Source organism: Protopterus annectens, chromosome 3.part1, assembly GCF_019279795.1.
Source record: "Protopterus annectens isolate FY-2018-M chromosome 3.part1, PAN1.0, whole genome shotgun sequence".
In the NCBI taxonomy this organism is placed as follows: domain Eukaryota; kingdom Metazoa; phylum Chordata; order Ceratodontiformes; family Protopteridae; genus Protopterus; species Protopterus annectens.
This window is the reverse complement of record NC_056732.1, coordinates 1,533,799,794-1,533,824,144: the sequence shown is the minus strand read 5'-3', so window position 1 is coordinate 1,533,824,144 and position 24,351 is coordinate 1,533,799,794. Positions and strand designations below refer to the sequence as shown.

Sequence of the window (24,351 nt, the reverse complement as noted above, 5' to 3'; positions counted from 1 at the left end):
GTACACTGGTTTACTACCACCACCCCAAAACCATGTCGATCAGTTGTTGAAAATGCCCATCTTTTTTTCTGTTGATCCTTTCCCTTGCCTCCTGGATTGGGGTTGAAAGGAGTTTTTCTGCAAAAGTAAAATAAGTAAGTAAACTATCTTTAAGTTACTTGATGTGATGGTTTGTGGGAGCCTGGTTAAAACGGGGCTGACAGATATGGGTCTTTAGCAGCACACAGGAGAAGAGGCTCTGCATTTAGAACGAAAGATGCTGTGGTCTTCAGTAGGATGGAGAAATCAAGAATAGATGGGTCATTGTTAAATCTGTGACAGAGGTGAACAAAAAGAAAACTGTCACCAGCCCCAACATCATCATCGTGTGGTTTGCATTTTCTCTGACTTTTTTTTGAGTAAGTTGTTCATTTCCTTGAAAGACATAGGGTGAAAGGAGAAGAAGACAAGGAATTCAGGAGGGTTGTCTGGGTTGCTGTGTTTATAAACTAAGAGTTAACAGATGGAGGTTGAGAAGCCTCTGAAAATATACAGCAAATGCAGCTGCAGTTATAGTTGGGATGGAGCAGATTTTGTTTAGTGGACTCCCTGTGAGAGAGTTGCCTTCTTTCCAGACGTTTTTGGAATCTTGAAAGATGGTCTTTACAGTTTTTGCAGAATGCTGATTTGGGCTTCTTGGTGTTCATTCCTTGCATAAACTAGGCTATTAAAGTTAGTCTTTGCAACTACCTGTGATGTAAACACTAGAAATGTTGTTTGAAACAGCTGGTTTTGCTATTGTTTTGATTTTTGTGTATGCTCAAAATATTATCTTAAATCCAAGGAAGTCTTTCTAGCCTTATATATGCATTTTTATTTGCCAGGTGCTATTGTCATATTTGCATTCTACTTCTGCTTTACTAGAGTGAATCTAAATGTGTCAGCTTTTGCTTATTAGTCATTATTTAACAGTAACATGTATTATATGCAGGGGCTTCCTTCAGTGCTGACCAGCCACCAGAGTCGCTGTCTGGACCATCACAGTTACCCCTCGGAGGATGGGCAGAATCAGAAGAAGAGCAGGAGCAGTCTACCAGAAAACCACCTGTACCGCGACAAAGGGAGGCATGAAATGACAGTGCCTTGAAAGACTGTGAGTTTTCAAATGGCTAATTTAAAAAATATGCAATTTACTCATTTGTTTCTACTGAAAATGCATTATTTTGTGCAAGTATTTTTAAGAAACATATATGCATGAAAGAAAAATACTTATCCTTTGCCAGTTATTTTATTATGAGGATGTATGGTAAAGAGGAAGCAATAGCAAGTTTGTCTTTTCACCCCAAAGCATCCTGGGTATCCTTCTGTAGAAGACATTTTGAAGCACACTGCTAAGGGTAGTACAAGTCAACCCAGGTACAGAATCCAGAGCCAGATGTGATTGTTCTGTAGCAACCCTAAAGAAGGCTCCTACACCTCAGAGCTCTGCTGTTCTTCCTCTGGATAGGGAATTGAGGACATTGGCTTGGTTTGACAACCATGTGTTTATGTCCTCTATCTTTTCACTTATATCTCACACACATAGTATACATGCAGTGTAATTGTCTGAAAGAATGCTGCAGGTGATAAAGGAGCTACCAGGTGGGATTTTAAAGGGGAAGCTGAAGTCCTGAACCACAGCCTCCACTAATGTGAACAACCACATTGTCACTTGTCATCATGTACAATGTGGCTAAGGGTACAGCTGGAGTGGCAGAAACTGATATTAGCCTATACCAGCATTCCTTGCTCAGATTAACAGATTTTGGGATTTTGCAAAATACAAAAATGCCAAGCAGGAACACAAGGATGAACCATTCCACAGTAAAAAAAAATGCACCTATTCAGGCGAAAGTCAATAAAACCAATACTGGAGTTTATTGAAAAGAATAAAACAAATGGTAAGCGCTTTCGTCCTGACCACTTCAGAACTTCATCAGATAATAAATTTAGTCACACAGTCTATTTATATAGTACAGAAACACTGAGTAAAAAAAATCATTAAACAATTAATACATTATTTAAACTGACACACACCCTTAAAGGAAAAGACATGTAAAAGACTATGTTATATATGTAACATATAAAATCTGTCTAAGATAGAATAAATAGATGGTAAAAAAACTCTCATTGTAATATAAAAACATAGATGAAATGGTGTTTAAAAATACATAAGTAATGATTAAGTAATTATTTAAAACAGTGTTATCTTTCTAGGGCTTTTAATTTTAAAAGAGAGCTGATAGAAATGTGTTCATTTAAGCCTGGCCAACTAGATGCATTCACTGTTGCCATACTGTGTCTGCCTGAGCTATGCAAACTTTGTTAATGCATTTATTTGTTTCTGAATACAGTGCCTGTTCCCTTATCTTTTGTTTAGAGACCTAGGCTCCACCTCGAGGTTCTGTCAGTAACAAGAAACATTATCTCGAGGTGTTTTTGTCACAGAGACCAGGCTACAATTTCTATCAACTCATTTCATGCTTTGGGAAAATTCAGATCAAGCAGCTACAAGGCTGTGGTTGTTATCTAAAAATGTATACCAGGATGTCATGCTTTGAAAGGCTTGATCTCATGAACTGAAGTGCCCTGGAAGGCATTAAAAACTCTCATTGTAATATAAAAGCTCCACCTAAGTAATTATTTAAAACAGTGTTATCTTTCTAGAGGTTCTAATTTTAAAGAGACCAGGCTCCAGCTAGAGGTTCTGTAAAGAGACCAGGCTCCACCTAGATGCATTCTGTAAAGACACATTTGCCAGTAAAGCTCCAGCTAGAGGTTCTGTAAAGAGACCAGGCTCCACCTCAAGGTTCTGTTTTAATATTATCAATGACAGTAAAATGAAAGGAATGACCAGTATTTTCCATTATGAGCTCCCTAAGCGCATTTGTATCTTTTTTTGATTTTATGTCATACAAATGCTCATAGATACATTTTTTTTATTTACGGTCCGTTTTTCCAATATAAAAACAGCTACAACAATTACATAGAGTGCAATAAATAATTCTGTCAGATCCACAATTGTATTTTTTGATGTTTTACTTCAGTGTTTTTCAGAAAAGTGCTACCTTCCTTAATGTGTTTACAATAGTTACACATGGCACACTTTTTCATGTACCCAACATTATTCATTCCCTTTGGTTTAATGTCAAATATATTCTTTAAGTTTCTGCCTTTCTTAAGTAGTATGGCAGGATGTGAATCAAACAGTGGTCTAATGGCTTTTTCATGATTTAGTATGGACCAGTTCTTTTCTAAGATTTTTCTTAATGTATAACTGTCATTGGTGTATATGGTAATGAAAGACGTCTTATAGTCCCTTTTTGTTTCTTGGTTCTCCACATTTAAGTATTGAGTGGAGTTGTTGATACTGGTGATGCTGGTGTCAATATCTGATAGTAAAATACTAAAATGACCTCTCTCCCTTTTATTTACTACATCCAACATAATACCAGTAATAAATTTGTACGGATAGCCTCTCCTTGAAAACATGGATTTCAAGTTGTCACATTCACTGAGAAAATCATCCATGACTGAAACCATTTGGGCTGCCCTAACAAATTGCCCCTTTACAATGGCTTTTTTCTGTTTCAGTGGATGTGTACTTGAGTAATGGAGTAGGGAGTTGGAATAGGTTTCCTTTCTATATATTTTTGAAACAAACTTATTGTTTGTATAATCTTTAGTGAGAAGAATATATAACAAAAAAGGGTAACTGGTCCATACTATAATTATGTGTGAATTTCAAAAATGTAGTAGTAGAATCCATATAAGAAATTAATTCATTGATGTGTTCTGGGGGTCCATCCCACAAAATAAAAATGTCATCCAGGAACCGGGTGTAACATTTTACATGATTGAACATCAGACTGTTGAACAAAAACTTCTTTTCCCATTGGGTGACAACAATATCTGCATACAGCCCCCACAAGAAGAACCCATTGCCACTCCCTCCTGTTGCAGATATGTTTGACATGGTTAAAGTAGATGAAGTTGTTTTTCAAAACAAGTTCAAGTAAGTGTGTATATACTTGAACATTGTTGTGTTCAACTCCTTTTTCATATAAGTATTCTGAAAACCATTCCAAGCCTGTGTTATGGGGAATAACAGAATATAAATCTTTGATGTCAATAGTCAAAAGGACATACCCAGTTTTAAATGGAGTGTTGTTAATGAGATGTAAAAAAAACTCCATGAGTCCTTACATATATGGGTTTCAGAGAATACCAGTTCTTTAAGTTTAATATCTAGGAGTTTTGCGAGTGGGTGGGTATTGGAACCTTTTGCATCCACAATGGGTCTCATGGGTGGCTGTTTGAGGTTTTTATGCAGTTTAGGTAACCCGAACATAACTGACATCCTGGGATATGACACTGTGAGATAGTTTAACTCTTCAATGGTGATGGACCCCTTTGTAAATAGTTCCTGTAACTCATTCTTAATTCTATTGTATGCTGTGTGTAATTCATTCAAGGAGGATTTTGTATATGCTTTCCCATTCAAAATGTGTAACATCTTGTTAGTGTAATCAACCTGATTCATAAGGACTACACCTCCTCCCTTGTCAGGTTTCATTATTATGACTAAATCAAGTACACTTTTAATGTCCTGTAATACACCCTCCACATTATTTTCTGACTTTGTTGATTAATCCTTAAAAAATTATGAATATCAAGTTTACATATTCTTTCAAACAGTTGGATAATTGGGTGAAGGGGGGGTTGACATGGCTAAAAGATTAATAAAATCTTCTGATAATGAATTCTGAAAAAGAACCTTGAAATTCAAGTTGTGTGTGTATAATTTCAGGTCAGTTAATGTGCTGGAAATGTCTGTGGGTTGTGCAGGTTCGTAAGTAAAACCTTTTGAAAATAAGTCACAGTGCTTAGTCTCAATAAACACATCAGAAAAATTATACACTTTGAAATCGCCTTCACCATTGGTAATGCTATGATAATGGGGTAGTACATGGTCAGAAAACACCTCTAAAATAGCTGGAAAATCATTATTTAATTCCTGTTGGACCACGTTTTATTCTGTGCCCCCCTCCCCCTCCGATTGAATCTCCCCCTCGTGTTCCATTGAGTACTGGGGGATAAGTGTTCCCCTGGTGTGTTTCCCAGGGTTGGTCTGAGACTGCTGTTTTGTTCCTTATTCTCTCCGACCATCTTAGGGGTGGGAATTCTCATGGGTCTAAAAAATCATTTTGTCCATTGTTAGCAATATCACAGTCAACTTCAGTGTTGTTAACAGAATTATTACCAGCAAAATTATTATAACCATGGTCTGGGAATTTGTTACCCTATTCCTGTGAAGGAGGTGGTTTGGGGTAAGCCCATCCCCTCCCATAGTAATTTTTATCCCTTTTTTTACCATCTATTTATTCTATCTTAGACAGATTTTATATGTTACATATGTAATACAGTCTTTTACATGTCTTTTCCTTTAAGGTGTGTGTCAGTTTAAATAATGTGTTAATTGTTTAATGATTTTTTTACCCAGTTTTTCTGTACTATATAAATAGATTGTGTGACTAAATTTATTATCTGATAAAGTTCTGAAGTGGTCAGGACGAAAGCGCTTATCATTTGTTTTATTCTTTTCAATAAACTCCAGTATTGGTTGTATTGAATTTGGCCTGAATAGGTGCATTTTTTACTGTGGAGTGGTTCATCCTTGTGTTTTGCAACAGATTTTGGGATTTTGTTGAGGATACCAAGGTAATATTTTTGCATTTCACATTTACAGGGCCCTTCCTTTTTAGTGAAGATGTAAAGAGGTATTTCAAAGACATGGGGAAGCATTGCAAGCCCCTCTTGTCTATGGGAATTATGTTCTAGTTGCACAGTATTCATGTAATACAATGCAGAGTAGCCTACATCAAATGTGATTCCAGAGCAGCCACATTAACATCAACTGGGATTGCAGGTAGAAGCCAACTTCCACATTTCCAGCAAGGAAAACCCAAAGAAGTCAAGTAACTGCAGCTGTTCAAGAAGGCTTGGTCTGCCCAGTGTCTACAGCAGCACTACCAAAGGCCTCTGTGAATGGTCACTCTGGAGACAGTTAGGATGCTTGTCCCTTTACCTGCCACAGTGGTTGAAGATTGCTAAAGTCAAGTGGGTTCAAGACATAATATCCAGAAGTTAAAAATCCTGTTTCTGAATCTTTTTTATCCTCTGTGAAAGTCTAAACCAGGTATTCCATCCCATCAGAAGTTAGTAGCCAGACAAGAGGAGCTCGGTCTTTTATAAAAACTAACTGTCCAGGAGGCTGTTCAAATAAAAAAGGGCAAATATTGTATTCCATATTGTTTTTGAGTTAAACAAAACAAAGGACCTCAGGCCCCTTTTACATCTAAGCAGCGTAAAGCAGTATGTCCCTAAAGAAACCTATCAAATGGTCTAACAGTAAAAACATCTGACTTTGTCTACCACAAAAGAGACTGGTTGTGCTGTTTGGACTTCAAGATGCTTGTCTCCTTGTAAAGATCAACTAAGAGTCCTGGAAGTTTTTGCACTTCATAGTTGGTGCCAGTGATTATCAGATCATGAGTATACCCTTCAGCCTCACCACATTCCTCAAGGTGCTCACCAGCTGCATAATCTACCCATACCTGGACGACTTGTTCTTTACTCCAACATTCCTACACAAGTTGGCTCAATGCTGGGAGTCTCTTCTCAGGTTGTTCAAGTTCTTAGCATTATAGACAGTCTGGTAGAGTCCCTGATGTTCTTCATGTTTCACTGTTGCAGTCCTAACATATGGGTTATCCAACTCCCGGTAGCCCTCAGTCAGCCTGAATACTAGAGTCCTCGGTTTATGACGTTGGCTGCAAAACTGATGTCAGAATGTTAGGTATAAATGGAGACAGCTAACGCCATTTCCTCAGTCTTTCTTGCCGCGGAGCCCAAAGCAAATGCAATTCACATTAGTGCCGGTCGTCCGTTTCCCTTCATTTTGCATTCCGACTACTAAGTTGAAGATGCCATCAGATAAGTACCCCATTCGGGACCCTCTTTTTTGCTGTAACGAATGTCAGATAAAGTTAATAACTGTCTTGCCTGTGGAAAACGGATTCCGCACCATGATTTTCATTCCTATTGTATAACTTGTTTGGGCCTTGAGCACGACATCCCTAATTGCGAATTTTGTGCTTCCTTCAACCCGCGTACCATACACTGTAGAGCTAAGATTTTGTTTAAGCATTTTGGAGTCTGGCCTAAATTCATCGGTATGGCGTCTTCTGGTCTCTCGACTTCAGATGTGCCTAGGAAACGCAAGGGCAAGGACCGCGACAGGCCTAGGGTTAAATCTGCTGACGACGCACCGGTGAAATTGGTCGTCAGCCCAGTGGTAGTCAGGGAGGAGCTTTTGCAGCCTCTGCAGTCCACAGATTTTTAGCCACAGGCCTCTGCCAAGACATTTACGGAGTCCTCCATGCCGCAGGCTGCTATTTCGTCTTCAGACCCTCCGCCTGTCGCCACCTCAGATGGGTCCGGAGCTGCTATGCAGGCACCAGCTTCTGATGCCTCTTGACATGAGACCAGAGCCAGACCGACTACCTTAATTCAGACTACTGCAGTTGCTAGGCCTCCCTAGTCTCTCTGGATTACTAGCAAACCTTCCAGCCGCAAAACTACTCACAAGTAGGTGTTGGCCTCCTGTCCTTTTGCCTCAGTCCCAGTTGGTAAAGATGGCTAGTGATCTTCTTTCCCTTATTAGGGGCTCTCAACCCCCCTTCCAAGAGGGCTAGGGAATTGTCTCCTGATGTTTTGTCTGTCTCAGATTCTGAGGTTTCTAGTATTTCTGCTGGTGAGGAAGGGACTTCTCAAATTTTTTCTGGTTTTGGGGATTCTGATGCTGAAGACTCTATCCCTTCTGCCTCCCCTCCAGAAGATTTTTCCTTTGGGAATACTTTGAATACTCTTAGGGAGCACTTTAAGTGGGAAAGTCAGGATTTTCCTCAGTCTAAGAAAAGAATCAGGGAATTTTTGGATTTGCCACATGATAAGCCTCTGGCTATACCTCCAGTTTTGGAAGTTGTGGATGATGTTTCCTTGGAAAATTCTTCAATTTCTAATTCTGTTCCTCCTGCTCCCAGAAAACCTGATAGGTATTGTAGGGTTCCTGATTCTCATCAATTTCTTTTCAGAAATCCTACTGCTGATCCTGAGATTATTTCTCAAGGCCCCAAGGGTGTTAAGGCTACTATTGCTAAAAAATGTGTACCTTCTGATAAGGAGTCCAGGGCCTTGGACAGGTGGGGTAAAAATGTCTATACCTCCGCAACTCTTGCCATTAGATCTGTGAACTGTCTTTGCCACATGCTTAAGTATCAGCAGCATACTTTGGAGGTTATTAAAGGCTAAACTTGGGGATGTTCCTTCCATGTCTGAGAACAAAGACTTACAAGATTTACTAAATACTGCCACTCTAGTTAATAAGCATTCACTACATTGTGGTTTTGACACCTTGGAGGCTTCCTGCAGAGCAGCAGCCACTGGTTCCGTTATTAGAAGGCATACTTGGCTTAGGGAGAAGCCTCTTTCTGAACCTGTTAAGTCTAAATTGCTGGATGTTCCTTTGCACAAAGACAACCTTTTTGGTAACAAGGCTGAGGAGGTACTGAAGAAATTGGAGGATAAGGTGAAATCTATGCAAGCTGTTAAATATTTCCTTCAGGTTCAGCCTCCTCGGTTTAGTAGACATTATCCTTCCAAGAATTGATCTTGCCCTGATCCTGGCAAGCAGGGTCGCTCTAGGCCTAGGAGTGTCAGATCTTCCAGAGGGCAGGCTTCTGCCCCTCAAAAGGCTAAACAATGGCATTCTTCTTCTTCTTCTAAAGCAGGAAGTTCTAAGCCAGCTTCCCAAAGCAAGCATTCTCAATGACTCCGGCCTTCTTGTGCCTACCTCTGCAGGCCCAGGGTTTCCTGTGGGGGGAAGGTTAGCCAGGTTTGCAGAGGTATGGTCTACCATCACAGACGACAAATGGGTGCTCAGTTTAGTAAACCAAGGTTACAAGTTTTGTTTTCACACCTTCCCTGTTCTACAAGGGTACCCAGACATACCCAGAATTCTCAGGGCGAAGGTAGAAAATCATATTTCTTCTCTACTGACTATGGGTGCTATAGAGCCAGTACCTGCAGCTCAGACAGGCCTAGTTTTTTATTCAAGACGTTTTCCTGGTACCCAAAAAAGAGGGCACCTGGCCCCCTATCCTGGATCTGTCTGTTCTCAACACTTTTCTGGTGATTCCCAAATTCAAGATGCTCACTTTTCAACAGTTACTGCCAATGCTGGACAAGGACTCATGGCTGGTAACTTTGGATCTCAAGGAGGCTTATCTACACATCCCAGTAAGGGAAAGTTGCAGGCAGTTCCTTCGTTTCAGGGCTGGGGAGCAACACTTCCAATACTCTGCACTGCCCTTTGGCTTATCTACTGCTCCCAGAGTTTTCACAAAGTGCCTGGTGCCAGTCATTGCTTTTTGCAGGTAGAGAAACATTCAAATTTATCTTTACCTGGGCTACTGTCTCATTCAAGAAAACTCCCCAGAACAACTAAAAAAGGATTTGGACTTCGTGAAGAACATTCTCACCTCTTTAGGTTACACACTCAACGAAAATAAGTCAAAGTTGGTTCCTACAAGGGAGATTGTTTTCCTGGGAGCGAGTCTGAATGTAGCCACCCAGATGGTATTCCTCCCTCAAGAGAAACAAGATCTTTCGGCTTACTTCAAAAACTTGGCAAGCATGACCCAGCTCTCTGCAAGGCAATTCCTGCAAGCACTGGGGTTCATGGCTTCATGTGTTCTGATGATCCCATATGCAAGGCTGCATATGAGAAAACTTCAGTGGTACCTCAAGAACCTTTGGTGTCAACACACACAGGACTTAGACTTGATTCTTCCTCTTATTCCCTGTCTACAAATGGAGTTTCTCTGGTGGGCGACAGCCTGTTCTCAGAACAAGGGTCTGCCTTTCCGCCTACCACCTGCCAAGCAGACTCTCACCACAGACGCCTCAGATTATGCATGGGGAGCGCATCTGGAAGGCAGGGGCATACAGGGGACTTGGAGCACTCAGCAGATTCGTCTGCACATAAACTTAAAAGAATTGATGGCAGTGCAGCAAGCCTTGCTGGCTTTCAAGGACCTACTCTACCATGGGACTCTTCTGATCAGGACAGACAATACCACAGTCGTGCTACATCAACAAGCAAGGGGGGACTCACTCTTACCCCTTGTGCAGACACAGCATGAGACTATGGTCCTTAGCAGCTTCCATGGGCATACATCTAATAGCCCGGTATCTTCCAGGGAGGCTAAACTCCTTGGCGTATCAATTGAGCAGACATGTTCCAGATCCTCACGAGTGGCAACTGAACAAAATCATCTTCCAGCGCATCATTCAGCATTGAGGCACTCCACAAGTGGATCTTTTCTCCTCTCACACCAATCATCTCCTTCCAACCTTCTGCACCAGGGAGTTTCACACCAAAGCTTGGAGAGTGGACACTTTGTCCTTGCCATGGACACAACTCTGAATTTATGCCTTCCCCCCTCTGCCTCTTCTTCCTAGAGTGCTGCTGAAGATAAGGGACGAAAAACCAAGGGCTATTCTGATAGCACCAGATTGGCCAAGGCAGCATTGGTATCTCCTTCTTCGCAGCCTTTCCCAAGCTCAGCCTTGGCATCTTCCCCTGGTACCAGATCTGTTGGTTCAGGAAGAGGGAATGTTTCTTCATCCTCATCTTCAAACTCTGCATTTAACTGCCTGGCTAATACTTTAAATCTTTCCCAGCAGGTGGTTGAAGTTCTTCATGAGGCCAGTAGGCCTAGCACCAGGAAATCCTATGCAGATAAATGGAAGAGATTTTGCTCTTGGATGCAGACTAAAGGTGAAGACTCTTCTCATCCTTCTCTTTCCCTCATTCTTGATTATCTAGCAGGCTTGCTTAATGGTGGACTTTCTTTTTCTTCAATCAGGATTCATGCTTCAGCAGTTTCTGCTCATTGTTCATTTGAGCAACCCATTTTTTCACACCCTTTGATGAAGCAGTTCCTGTGGGGCGCTAGCAATCTTAGACCTCCCAGAAGAGCTCCTACCCCAGCTTGGGATCTTAATTTTGTCCTGTAGAAGCGTACTCTACCTCCTTTTGAACCAGCTGCCTCTGCAGATTTAAAGTTTCTCTCCTGGAAGACTGCTTTTCTTTTGGATATTACTTCTGCCAGAAAGGTTTTGGAGCTGCAAGCCTTAATGGCAATAGAACCTTTCATTATTTTTCATACAGATCGGGTTTCTCTGAGAACCAATCCCTCCCTTATGCCTAAGGTGGTTTCCAGTCTGACCCTTAACCAGTCTATTCACCTGCCTACCTTTTTCAATAATCGCCAGAATAAAGGGGAAAGGATTCTGCACTGTCTTGATGTGCATAGACAGCTGAGATTTTACTTAAACAGGACTAAACCCTTTCAGAAGTCTGAGCAGTTGTTGATTAGTTTTGCTCCTGGGGCTCAGGGTAAAGCTATTTTGAAACAAACCATCTCCAAATGGATTGCTCATTGTATTCATTTTTGTTACCTGCAGCATGGGAAGGTTCCCCCTCAGGGTATTAGGACCCATTCTACTAGAGCAGCCTCTACCTCTGCAGCTTTTTTGAGAGGTGTGCCTACTAGGGACATTCTAGAAGCAACTACTTGGTCTTCTGTCCATACTTTCACAAAGCATTACAATCTACCTTTGTTTTCTAATTCCAGGGCTGATTTTGCCTCTGCAGTTTTGCAAGGCCTCCTTACCAACCCTTAATCTGTGATTCTTCCTCCCCCCCTTTGTTTTTCCCTGGGCTTGGGAATCAACCCATATACTACTACTGCAACAGTGAAACACGAAGAACATAGTACAGTTGTGTACACTTACCATAAATGTAGATGTTCGAGTGTATTCACTGTTGCAGTCCTAGTTTCCCACCTTCCATTCCCCCTTTTTCCGAAGGCACAGACTACATATTTCATTTTTTAGATGGCATGTTTCCAGGGTGTTTCCTTCTTAGATTAGCCTTCTATTGGGGGCTCCTGACAGTTAAGGCAAGAAAAACTGGGGAAATGGCGTCAGCTGCCCCCCTTTATACCTGATGTTCTGACATCAGTTTTACAGCTGACGTCATATACTGAGGACTCTGGTATTCGGGCCGACTGAGGGCTAGCAGGAGACGGATAACCCATATGTTAGGACTGCAACAGTGAATACACTCGAACATCTACATTTATGGTAAGTGTACACAACTTAACTTACAGTTGTGGGCAACCCCTTTCAATTCCCCTACTCCTGATTTCAAGATTACCACAGATGCTTCTGCCCTGTGATAGGGAGGCATTATCAAAGGCAGACTATATAAGGTACTTGAACCCTGTAGAATCACAGAACCATGTTAGTCCCCTAGAACTGAAGGCAGTGCTACATACACTGAAAGCCTTTAAAGATAACCTACTGCAGGGAGCCATTGTTCTCCACACTTTACAACATGAAAGTAGTGTGATAAATAAACAAGCAAAGGGCCACATTCATACCGTAAGCAAAAAAGCCAAGTCTCTTTGAAAGTGGGAAACAGACATTTGCTTCTTGGTGGCAGTTCACATCACAGGGGAAGCTAATTCTCTGGTAAATAGGCTAAGCAGATGCCTTCTGCTTCAGTGTGAATTGTCACTAAGTTAATCTATAACCAATAAGAAATTTTGCAGGTCGCACACAGTCATTGATTTCTTTGCCTGCCCATCAAATGTGAAGTGTAGCCAGTACTTGCAGTTGCTCCACCTCTTCATGGCTAACCAAATGCAGTAGTGAAGTAGTGACCTTCACAGTCTCTTGTATGCATTTGTGCCACTACTGCTTATGCCCAGATTTATCCAGAAATTGGTAGTACATCAGGCCAAGGTGATCCTTTCAGCCACATCAGACCTGGTTTCAGTTATAGCTTCCCCACCTTGTGCATCTTATACTATTCAGAATATCATTTTCTCACCCCTTAGAGAACCCATGTTCAGATATCCACACCTTGAAACTCTTCATTTGTTTTTTTGACCTACAGTAATTTAAGAAGGTTGTTCATTTTATGTGGTCCTCACAAATTGTTTTCTAATAAAACCTGCACAGAAAAATTGGTATGTTTAACTGTCTGGCACAGGACAGGAAGATAAACTCAATTACATCACCTTTTTCATCAGTCTTAGAGTACCTTGCATATGCCACCACTGAGCAGCACTTAGTAACAATTTTATACTTTGGTGGTGGCTTTCAGTCTACATGAGTTGCTGTGCTGAAACAGTCGCCAAAGCCTTCTTTAAAGGTACCTATATTCTGAGCCCACCAGTCAGAGACTACATCCTGCAATTTCAACCTGCATTTTCATCCTGAGAAATAATGATCAAGCCATCCTCCAAACCACCCGCCTTCAGTGATCTAAAAGCATAATATTTCTCTTCTGGAAGTCTCTTCTTTTAGTAGCCATAACCTCAACTAGGATCATCTCAGAGGTGCCAGCATGGGAAGTAAAGCCTTCGTGTTTAGTCTACGATAATATGAGTTGTGTCCTTAGAACAAATTTCTCCTTCATGCCTCAAGTAGCCACTGAAATTAATTTAAGCTAGGCAAATGACAGGAAAACTATATTTCATTTCATAGTGCAGAATTCTTGTATAATAATGCTAGGTGTGGAAGATGCCTTTTGTCCTATTTCATTGAGTTTCTCGCAAGTAATACCTCAAGTTCCAAACAGTACAGCATCATTTTCAGTTTTCAGCTTTACCGTTTGTACTATGTACAGCATCCAGAGCATGTGCCAGATTTTTAACTCCATTATTTACACACCTCAGAAAATAAAATATTACCATATCCCCAATCTGAATGACTGATAATCGTAGAAACAAAACTGTTGATGCATCATTTTAAAAAAAAGGGGGTTTATTCTGTGAGAATGACAGTAATTACCAAATGTCTTCTGTGAATGCTTTAGCAGCTTTTTCTAGAAGCATTCAGATATTCAGTCCATTGAAGGTTTTCTCTGTACAGGCAAAACAGAGATTCAGGCAGTCTTGACAAACTAATAAGCTATCACAGAAACATAGTTTGAGAGTTGTAGGGTATACCTTTTTGCATTCTGTTAGTATGTCATGCTTTACATGTGAAAAATTCAAGGGCATCCCAGGAATTTATGGAAGCAGTCCAAGGATCCACAAAACAAGATTATTCTTGTCCCCCGTTAGAAAAAGAATACTTTCCTTTTGTGCACAGGCATCACAAAATGAATGACACTTGTTTCCCATCCAAGATCCAGGGTTTGGCGACTGACTCTTGATTATGCCTGAGGAGTGCACTTCATTAAATTGCCAGTAAATGGCAACTGGTTTATATAGGAGAGACCTCATCAGCTAGGTCTAAAAGAAGTAAAAGTAGTTCATAGGGCCTTTCTGGACAAATTTCAGCCAGAACATTCCAGCAGTCAAGTTGAGACTTGTATTTTCTTTTGTTTCCCATTTCACTGTATGGAAGAGAGGATTATTTTCCTCCTTCAAATTAAATTCAGTCTTAATCCGTGCATTCCCCTTGTTTCTACTGATTCAGAAATTGCTGCTCAAAGCAAAGTAAGACAAAACTAATCTAATTCTGATAGCTCTTCGGCAAGACAGTATGGTGTTTTCTGCAAATAAGCATGATTACTTGTCGAGCATGTCCTTTACCAGTGCATCAGTACTCTGTGGCACACAACCAGGGCAAGGCTTTACATCTTAGTCACAAAACACTGATTTTGGCAGCATGGAAAATAGAATTTTAGCATCCGACTATCTGCTTTTATTTTTAGGTGTTACATATCTTGAAGGAGCAACAGTTGTAAGGAGTTTGTTTATTGGGCTGTGTCGTAAAGCCTGGATCCTTTTTGTTCTTCTATACCAAGATTATTGTACTAAGTATCTTACTTCATTTTGGGACATTCATCCATTCTTTTATTGAGGTCCATGCAGCAGCAGTAGCTGCTTGTTTACCAACTTTTCTTTGTGTTGCATCACATCTGTATTTTAAAGCCTTCCTTTAATGATGTTTGTACTTTTAATCTCCAAAAATGAATATTTATTTTCAGGGGCCTTTATCTTTATGTTGGGCTAAATAAACTGCTTCCTTTTAAATCTGTTAAGACCATGGAATTAAAATACCTTTCTTGGAAAACGGCTTATACACCACTGCTAGATCTGGCAGAATTGCATTTATGTTTAAACCACCTTAGTTAGTTTTCCATGGAGAAAGCCACATAAGAACAATACCAGTCTGGTAGTTACTGCAGAGAATTAAGGCGGTGAGCTGTTATTCCTGTGATATGGGGCTTGAAGTCACTCTGCCTTCATTTGTCTACTGTGTAACCTTTAGCAAATCACTTCACCAGACAATACTTAAAGGCAACTGGGAATATGGACTAGGCTACTCAGTGGTTTTCTGGACTGCATGCTTAGTTATCCTATGTACTAATCTTTAATTTTGCACACAAAGTGGCACCATCAGTTTCTCTTAGTCTGTTCAGCTGTTGGTCCTTTCTGTGGTCTGTTTGCCTATTTTTTTTACCCCTACTTGCAGTCATCCCTATTGGCCAAATCTCATTTCTCCATATTTCTCCATTCCCGTATTGGCTTAGTTCTTAAATACTTTCTGTAACTTTATGGATATAATATTCTGTATGGTGGTGGTTGTTCTCCTTAAGAATCTGCATCCAAAGTCCCAATCTGTCCTTATGTCTTGAACACCTCCCGCTTCATCATCAACCCTTTCCATTTGCATTATAACCATCTACTTAGGTGCTGTATAGAAGCTTTTACTCTGTAGCTCTAAAATATCCCTTCAGATCAGGTAATCCTAAACCACTTTGTTCTATTGGGAGTCTCAACTTATCCCACTTAATGCTTGCCTCATTACCTTGCAAATAAATTCCCTCATCCTATCATTAGTTATTGCCCACAACTTCTGCGCCTGATAAAAATATGCCTGCTACTCAGATATAAAACTATAGGGAATAAAAACATGTTCACTACTGGCACCTTACTGTTCATTTCCATAAACATGAGCTTCCAATTTCTTGGTTTTGTATTATCTTTTGTTTAGTCTCTTCCCACTTATCCTTAGCTGCCATAACAGAAGTATTTTTAATCTGTACTTCTAAATATCTTATGCCCCCATAAATATGGGTTTTGCTGAACTAGACTATAGCCTTTGTTTTATCTTCATTAATTTTATATTCTTCAAAGACTTGAAACTGTGTCAGAATGTGCCTCAACACCGAGATGTCCTTTTCTGGATTTATCAAGTACAAAATATTATTATCTGCAAATAAAGCCAGTTTTTCTTGATTACCATACCTATTATATCTTTGAATTTCTGAGCCTCTTATTTTCTTTGCCAGTGGCTCTAAATATAAAGCAAATAACAAAGGGGAAAGAAGACACCTCTGTCTGGTTCCTTTGTTCAAACAAACCTTATCAAAGAGGAACCCTCCCACTTTAATTCTTGCCTCCTCCTACTTCTTCTTTTGGCTTTTCCCAGTTAGGAGTCGCCACAGAGGATCACCCGTCCGCTCATGATTGGTAGTGGAGTTTTATGGTGTCGAGTTGCCAGCCCAGTGCCCAACCTTCCACAGAAGGCACACTCACACCTAGGGCCAATTTAGAGTGTGCAATCGACCTACAGCATGTCTTTGGGATGTGGGAGGAAACTGGAACACCTGGAGGAAACCAAAGCGACCACAGGAAGGACATGCAGACTCCACACAGAAGGCACCCCAGCTGAGGATCGAACCAGAAAACCTGTTGCTGTGAGGCGACAACGCTAATCGCTGCACCACCGCAGCCGCCCTTTAATTCTTGCCTCCTATCCTTCATATAGCCTCATAATTAGCCTTATTAGTGCATCAGGGAATATAAATGCTTCATCTGCCCTAATCCTAACTTACTCTGTTGCATGCTTTCTCTGCATCAAGACCCACTAACAACTACAGCATTTTCTTACATTCTGCTTAACTTTGTATCATCTTTGCTCTATTAATGTAGTCAAATGTGTGCCTCCCCTCTACAAAAAAACACATAGATCTATATATATCAGTTTTGGTAACACATTTGCCATTCATTAAGCAAGTACAGACATAAACATTTTATAGTCATGGTTTAAAATTGAAATGGGTCTATATGAAACTGGGTATGGAGGATCTTTACCCTCTTTGGATAATGCAGCCACCACAGCTTTCTTCCAAGTTGCTGGTGCTTGCCCTCTTATTAAAGTACTGTTAAAGTCTCTCAGGTGTGTATAACTTTCTTCCTCCTAACTTCCAAACTTCCACAAAAGTGCCATCTCTTCCTGAAGACTTTCTTGCATATATCACCATTAAGTTCCTCCTAGTCTTGTCTCATCTGCTTATACTAGTCAGTACTACAAAATTATATTGGGAAGGCCCTCCCCATAAATCTGTAAAACTTCAAGCACCATCCCTTTCATATCTCCATACCAACTAGGTGTACACTGGAATACTTAACCTCTTTTCATGTTTAGTTTTAAAATCTGTAACTTAGGAGGAGGGACTGCAGATCTCAATGGAGCCAGTGAACCTCTTCTCAGGATCCAGCCTAAGATTAGTACTGCTGTTTCACTCCTGATGAAAGAAATAGCGGAGGGACATTGTTTCCTAGTCTTAGTAGAGACTAGCAATCACTGCAGAGCCTTTGTCCCCAGTTCTTTGGAGCAGATTCAATACTACTGCTACTGTTTTGTCCCTGGTGAGAGAAGGAGCATAAGAGCATTGATTTCTATCTTCCGGCTATCGAGCATTCTGTGTGGGACTCCCCAGATGGTCTGGATGCCATTTTGATGTGAACATCTTCATTTTAAATTTTGGACCCTTGTTCAGCTCCATGCTCTGTTGTACTGAATTGATAAACAAACCTACATAGTGCTTCTGTCAGCTGAAGACATCATCAAGCCTGCTTGACCCCTGCAACATCTGATAGAAGGCTAATGATTGCTGAAGAGTCTGCCACTTGCTTCTCAGGAACCACCTTGGGATTAGTGTTGCTGTTTTGCTCCTGCTGATAGAAGGAGCAAAGGGACATTAATTCCTGGCTTCCTGCAGTTGCATGAAGACCAGTTCCGGTAGAAGCCAGATAGTCATCATTAGGCAAATCACTGTTGAATTCAGAGATTCTTCTGTTCTGTTCTATCTGTTAACATGGTACTTATCCAAGTTACGTAGCTAATAACACCTAATTGCTCACTGAGCCCTGTGAACAAGGGTTCACAGTCTGATTTTTTTACTAAAGAACACTGCTTGCAGTGAGGATTCTTTGGTAGTGTACCAGCTGACCCTTGCTTTCAGACAATTCTTTAGTCTTGTCGTGCATTGATACATCTTGTGAGAAGTGCAGATACTTAGTTTGAAAGCTAGTGTATCATATATCCTGTATCTCACTAGGCAGCTTACTACCATATCAAAGTCACCCAACATTAGACTCATTGTTGAGATTGTAAAGAAATCACTACCTAAGCCATGACACAGTGCTTAGACAAACCTTAGCTACTTAGTACTATACCCTCAAGTACACCCTCACCTGTACTTTCACCCACATGTAAGAGGAGTTGCTTTGGCCCCAAGTACATTGTAATGTCTCTACACTTGGCAGCGTACTGGTAGTAGATCACCTGTTGTTAGGGGTCTACTTCAAATGAGTAAACACTCATTTGAACGAAACCTGTATTACCAAGACCACTTAACCGAAAGTCGAGAATACCGACACCTGAAAAATAAACTTAAAACATCAACAAGCACTCACCTAATAACCCTTGCCTTCCGGTAACATGCACAAGCAAAAAAATCACCACATACCACTATACAAACATCCCACAACTAACCCTTCCCATAAGTCCACACTACCTTAAAGAAACACGACAAAAAACTACACTTAACTAAAACACCGCAATTCATTGCTTACATCGTTTTTGCAGGGGGGCTAAGCTGCCCCTCCAACAAGTTAAATATACCAACTCTGAGATCACACTATCTTGTGGAAGAGAGCTTCTATACATCTATTTTTCTACTTTTACAACTGACTTCTCACCAGTAACCATTTTTCAATGTTTTGTGCTTCGTTCTTTTCAAGATTCGCTGTTCTGGACTTTCGGTTAAGTGGTCTCCGTAATATGGGTTTTGTTCAAAAGAGCATTCAGTCATTTGGAGTAGACCTGCTGTTAGAAGCCCTGATATTCCACTCACCAGACTGAGCAAAGATAGGGTCATGGTCATCTTTTTCTCTGATATCAGGGTTCATGATGTGACCACACAGCCCTTGATTCCCTTCATCCCAAAGTCAGGTATGACCTTCTAGTTGCCCACATCGGGTTGAAGAACCTTGGATGCTCCACTCTAGACGAGATGCAGAGAGACAAACTGAGCTCTCAATGCATGTGTCCAAGGCAGGAAGACACTTGCCTTGACCAGTATCTTGCTATTTTCAAGAATAATGCTACAACTCCAAAACAGAATAATAGATTTCAGCAATTAGCTAATTAACTGGCATCATTGCATAGAGATCCAGTTTATGTCAGCCTGGGAAGCAATGATTGACAGGCTAACCTGTTTCACCACGGATGGTCTATATCTGTCTCCTCATGGTTTCCAAATATTGGCTAAGACTTTTTTCTGCATATCCCCCTTGCTGTTTTCAGGTAATGTCAATCTATTTTACTTTATTTGTTGCTGTTTGGTTACTAGTTAGTGGGCTTGTCTGTTGACCCTTTTCAGCCATGACCAGGGATCAAGAGCAGTAAGGACAACAGTTCACACAACTAAGACATTAAAATTGATGTACATGCATTATGTATGCAAACACTTGAAAATAACACATACAGCAATGTTTGAAAAGAAGGAATTGTTGTATGCAGTAAAAGGAAATTAGTATACAAAGGAGTACAACGCAATATCAAAAAACATTTTTTGATCATAGGTAGTATTGGTCGCCATTCTCTATAGCTGATAAAAGCAATCTCAAATCTGATGCAAAACATGAAGATGCCAAGCAGGAACAAAAGGATGAGCCACTCCACAGTAAAAAAATGCACCTATTCAGGCCAAATTCAATAAAACCAATTCTGGACTTTATTGAAGAAAATAAAACAACTTCCGCGGTGGTGCAGCAGTAGCATTGTTGCCTCACAGCAAGAGGTTTTCCCGTTCGATTCTCGGCTTGGGTTGGGAGTGCCTTCTGTGTGGTGTCTGCATGTCCTCCCCGCAGTTGAGTGGGCGTTCGAAAGACATGCGTTGAATGGGCATGCCTTTGTTGAAGGTTGGACGTCGGGCTGCAACTCGACACCATAAAAAAAAACAACTGCCAATCATTAGCGGACCAGAGTTCCACTGTGGCGACCCCTAACTGGGAAAAGCCGAAAGATAAACAAACATTGAAGAAAATAAAACAAATGATAAGTGCTTTCGTCCTGACCACTTCAAAACTTCATCAGATAATGAATACTCATGAATCACTCATAATGAATACAAAACACTTAGAAACAAAGTAAAAAAGCGCATCATCATTAATCGACAAAATATACTCCAAAACAACAATAAAACAAACTCCCAAAGATTCTGGAAAGGAATCTCCACCCTCCTTAGCCGCAGCAGAACAGATAACCCCAGTCCAGACCCTGATGCTCCAGACATAGATCTGGTTACACAATTCACTACTTTTTTCATCGATTCTGTTTCCAAACTAACCTCATCATTCTCATCCTCTAACACCACCACACCCTCCACTTTGCCCCCATCCTCCTCTACCGACCCTTCACCCCCCCATTTCTTCTTCTCCTCCTATTTCCTCTCCATCACCACCCCCTCCTCCCAGCCTCCACCGTTCTCATTAAAACCTGTACCCACATCCACCATAAAAAACTCCTCCAGAAACTGAAACCATGCTCTAATGCCCCCGATAACATTCCTTCTTACTGTGTAAGCATAGCTGCCAAAGCCAGTGCCTACCCCATCAGCATTCTAATCAATCGCTCTATTCAAGAAAGTTTAGTACCCCATATCTGGAAAAAGGCTTATGTCGTACCTTTGCATAAAGGTGGCAACAATAATAACATTACCGATTTCTGTCCCATCGCTGTCTTATCTCCCATCTCTAAACTCCTGGAAAAATGTATCCATTTACAAGTCCTACCATATCTCTTAGATAATAACCTACTTACTCCCACACAACATGGCTTTAGACCCAGTCACAGCACTATGACCGCCCTTCTTTCCTTCCTGGAAACTGTGAATAAAGCACGGGACTCCGGACACATTGTCTCAACCCTCCTGCTTGACCTCTCTAAGGCCTTCGACACTATCTCCCACAGTTTACTCCTAACTAAAGTCTCTAAACTTAACCTATCACCTTTCTCTCTGAACTGGTTCACTAGCTACTTATCCAATAGATGTCAAGCAGTAAAATGGAAAAAAGCCACCTCCCCATTCCGTAACACCCCAACTGGAGTTCCCCAAGGATCTATACTGGGTCCCCTTCTCTTCAACATATTCATTAACGACTTCCACAACTCCATCCCCTTCACAAGCATTATCCAATATGCAGATGATTCAAATATTATCTGTTCTGCTACCTCCATCCCTACCCTCTTTAAGCTCACACAAGATGCAGTCTTAACCACCGAACAATGTATGAAAAAAAAATCACCTCGCACTAAATGCATCTAAAACCAAACTAATGCTATTTACCCCTCCAAAGTCACCTCTTTCAATATAAGTACATTCTCTATCACTAGTCATAGTAATACACCTATTGAACCGGCATCAGAGGCCAAATTATTAGGTGTCCAAATTGATAGCTTAAATTTAGCTCCCATCTTCAACTAAGTATTAAAAAACCCCACAAAAAATTTGGTATGCTCTACTGACAAAATCATTATCTCACACCCTCCACTAAAATCACCCTCCACTACATTTCTCATCCCCTCCCTCCTCTATAGAGCCCCACTCCTAACTAACCTACAATCTTCACTCAAATCGCAACTCTCCTCTTGCTATAACAAAATTGCCAAGTTTGCTACCAGCCATAAGTCCTCCACACACCACTGTTCATTTCTCCACAAACTAAAATGGTTGGAACTGACCAATTATCTTACCTATACACAACTTACTCTTGCACACAAGCTCATTTTCAACCCTTCCCTCTGACCCTCCCTTTCATCTACCTTTAAAATGCACCTCCCTGATAGACTACTAAAATCTAACAACCAAAACCTAATAGAATTGCATAAACCAACTCATCCCCCGGAAAAAAATCTCCTATCCTATGGTCTAGCTCACCTCTGGAACTCCCTACCACCACCCATTCGCACCACCTCAAACCACCTTTCATTCAAAAAATCTCTTCACTCACATCTACTATCCCATTGGGAATGCTCCTGCTTCCACCCCACATAATCTCCTCCCCTCTTTTTCTTTTACTCTCCTAATTCATATATCCTGCACTCATTTGTATTAAGCTTTTGATATTGAATGCATAAAATGCACCTCTTAGTGCAACCTACCTCTTGTTGTAAAAGCATCTCAGTTATCATATTGTAATTTTTCTTTTTTTAGATTGTAGTATCTGTATATTAATCACTAGTCTGTAGTACTTGCAATGTTTTTTACTTGGCCATAGTAACTGTAATAATTTGTAACAAAATATCTTACTGTAATCTTCTGCTTGTTTTTGGAGCTTTTCTCCCTAGGACTCCATTGAAAACAGGTTCTTTGTGACCCAATGGACTATCTTGGTAAACCAACTGCAAATAAATAAATGAATTAATTTATACAAACCATTTATATAGTACAGAGGAAACTGGGTAAAACAATCATTAAAAGTTAATAAGTTATTTAAAATGACACACCCCCTTAAAGAAAAATCATGTAAAACCATGCTTTATATATGAAAACTGGTTAAAACACATAAATAAATGTGGAAAATTCAAATTGTATTTTAAAAACATAATAAAATATATAATTTAATAGTACAGAATGAATAATTTAAAAAAAAAAAGAAGCAGTCATCTTTTAAAGCTTTTAGTTTCAACAGAGAGCTAATGGAAATGTGTTCATTTAGGCCTGGCCAACTTGATGCATTGAGACGCAGTTGCCAGTAAACCTCTCTCCTTTCTAACAAAAGTGACCAGGCACCACCTCGAGATTCTGTTTTAATATTGTTAATGACAGTGAAATGAAAAACGTGACCAGTATTTTCCATAATGTGTTTACTAAGTGCATTTGTATCTTTTTTGATTTTATATCATACAAATGCTCGTAAATTCAGTTCTTTAATTTATGGTGAGTTTTTCCAATGTAAAAACAGCTACAACAGTTACATAGGGCACAATAAATAATCATTTCAGATCCACAGTTATATTTTTGATGTAATTTCACTTCAAAGTTGTTTATCAGAAAAATGCCCCCTTCCTTACACACCAACAAATTTGTTTGAAAAATATACAGAAAGTAGATTTATTCCAACTCCTTACTTCATTTTTCAAGTACACATCCAATGAAACAGAAAAAAGCTATTGTAAAGGGACAATTTGTGAGGGAGACCTGAATGGTATCTGATATGGAGGATTTCCATAGCGAATGTGACAGTTTGAAAGCCATGTTTTCAAGAAGAGGCTATCCGTGCAAGTTTATTACTGACATTATGTTAGAGGTAGTAAATAAAAGGGAGAGAGAGCATTTTAGCCCCTTAATAACAGACACTGATAACAGCATCACCAATACCAATAATTTTACCCAGTCTTTAAGTGTGCAGAATCAAGAACTTAAGAGGGACTATAAGACATCTTTTATTACTATATATGCCAATGACAGTTTTGCATTAAGGAAAATCGTGGAAAAGAATTGGACCATTCTAAACCAAGAGAAAGGCATTAGACCTTTCATTGATTCACACCCCACCATAGTATTCAAGAAAGGCAGAAACTTAAAAAAACATTTCTGAGATGAAACCAAAGGGAGTGAATAATGTTGGGCACATGAAAAAGTGTGGCATGTGTAAATATTGCAAACACATTAAGGAAGGGGCATTTTTCTGATAAACAACTTTTGAAGTGAAATTACATCAAAAATATAACTGTGGATCTGAAAGGATTATTTATTGTGCCCTATGTAACTGTTGTAGCTGTTTTTGCTTTGGAAAAACTGACCGTAAATTAAAGAACCGAATTTATGAACATTTGTATGATATAAAATCAAAAAAAGATACAAATGCACTTAGTAAATACATT

The 24,351-nt window shown here is 40.1% G+C and overlaps 1 protein-coding gene across 2 annotated transcripts in view; it reads left to right on the top strand.

The window, feature by feature from the left end:
- LOC122798555 (autophagy-related protein 9A-like) overlaps positions 1 to 24,351 on the top strand; it is a 1,089,020-nt gene that overhangs the window by 1,029,998 nt on the left and 34,671 nt on the right. For both annotated transcript variants that reach the window (XM_044067609.1, XM_044067608.1), the window contains one exon: positions 971 to 1,132. In XM_044067609.1, the coding sequence (XP_043923544.1) occupies positions 971 to 1,110 (140 nt within the window). In that variant the 3' untranslated portion in view covers positions 1,111 to 1,132. The remainder of the gene's footprint in view (positions 1 to 970; positions 1,133 to 24,351) is intronic.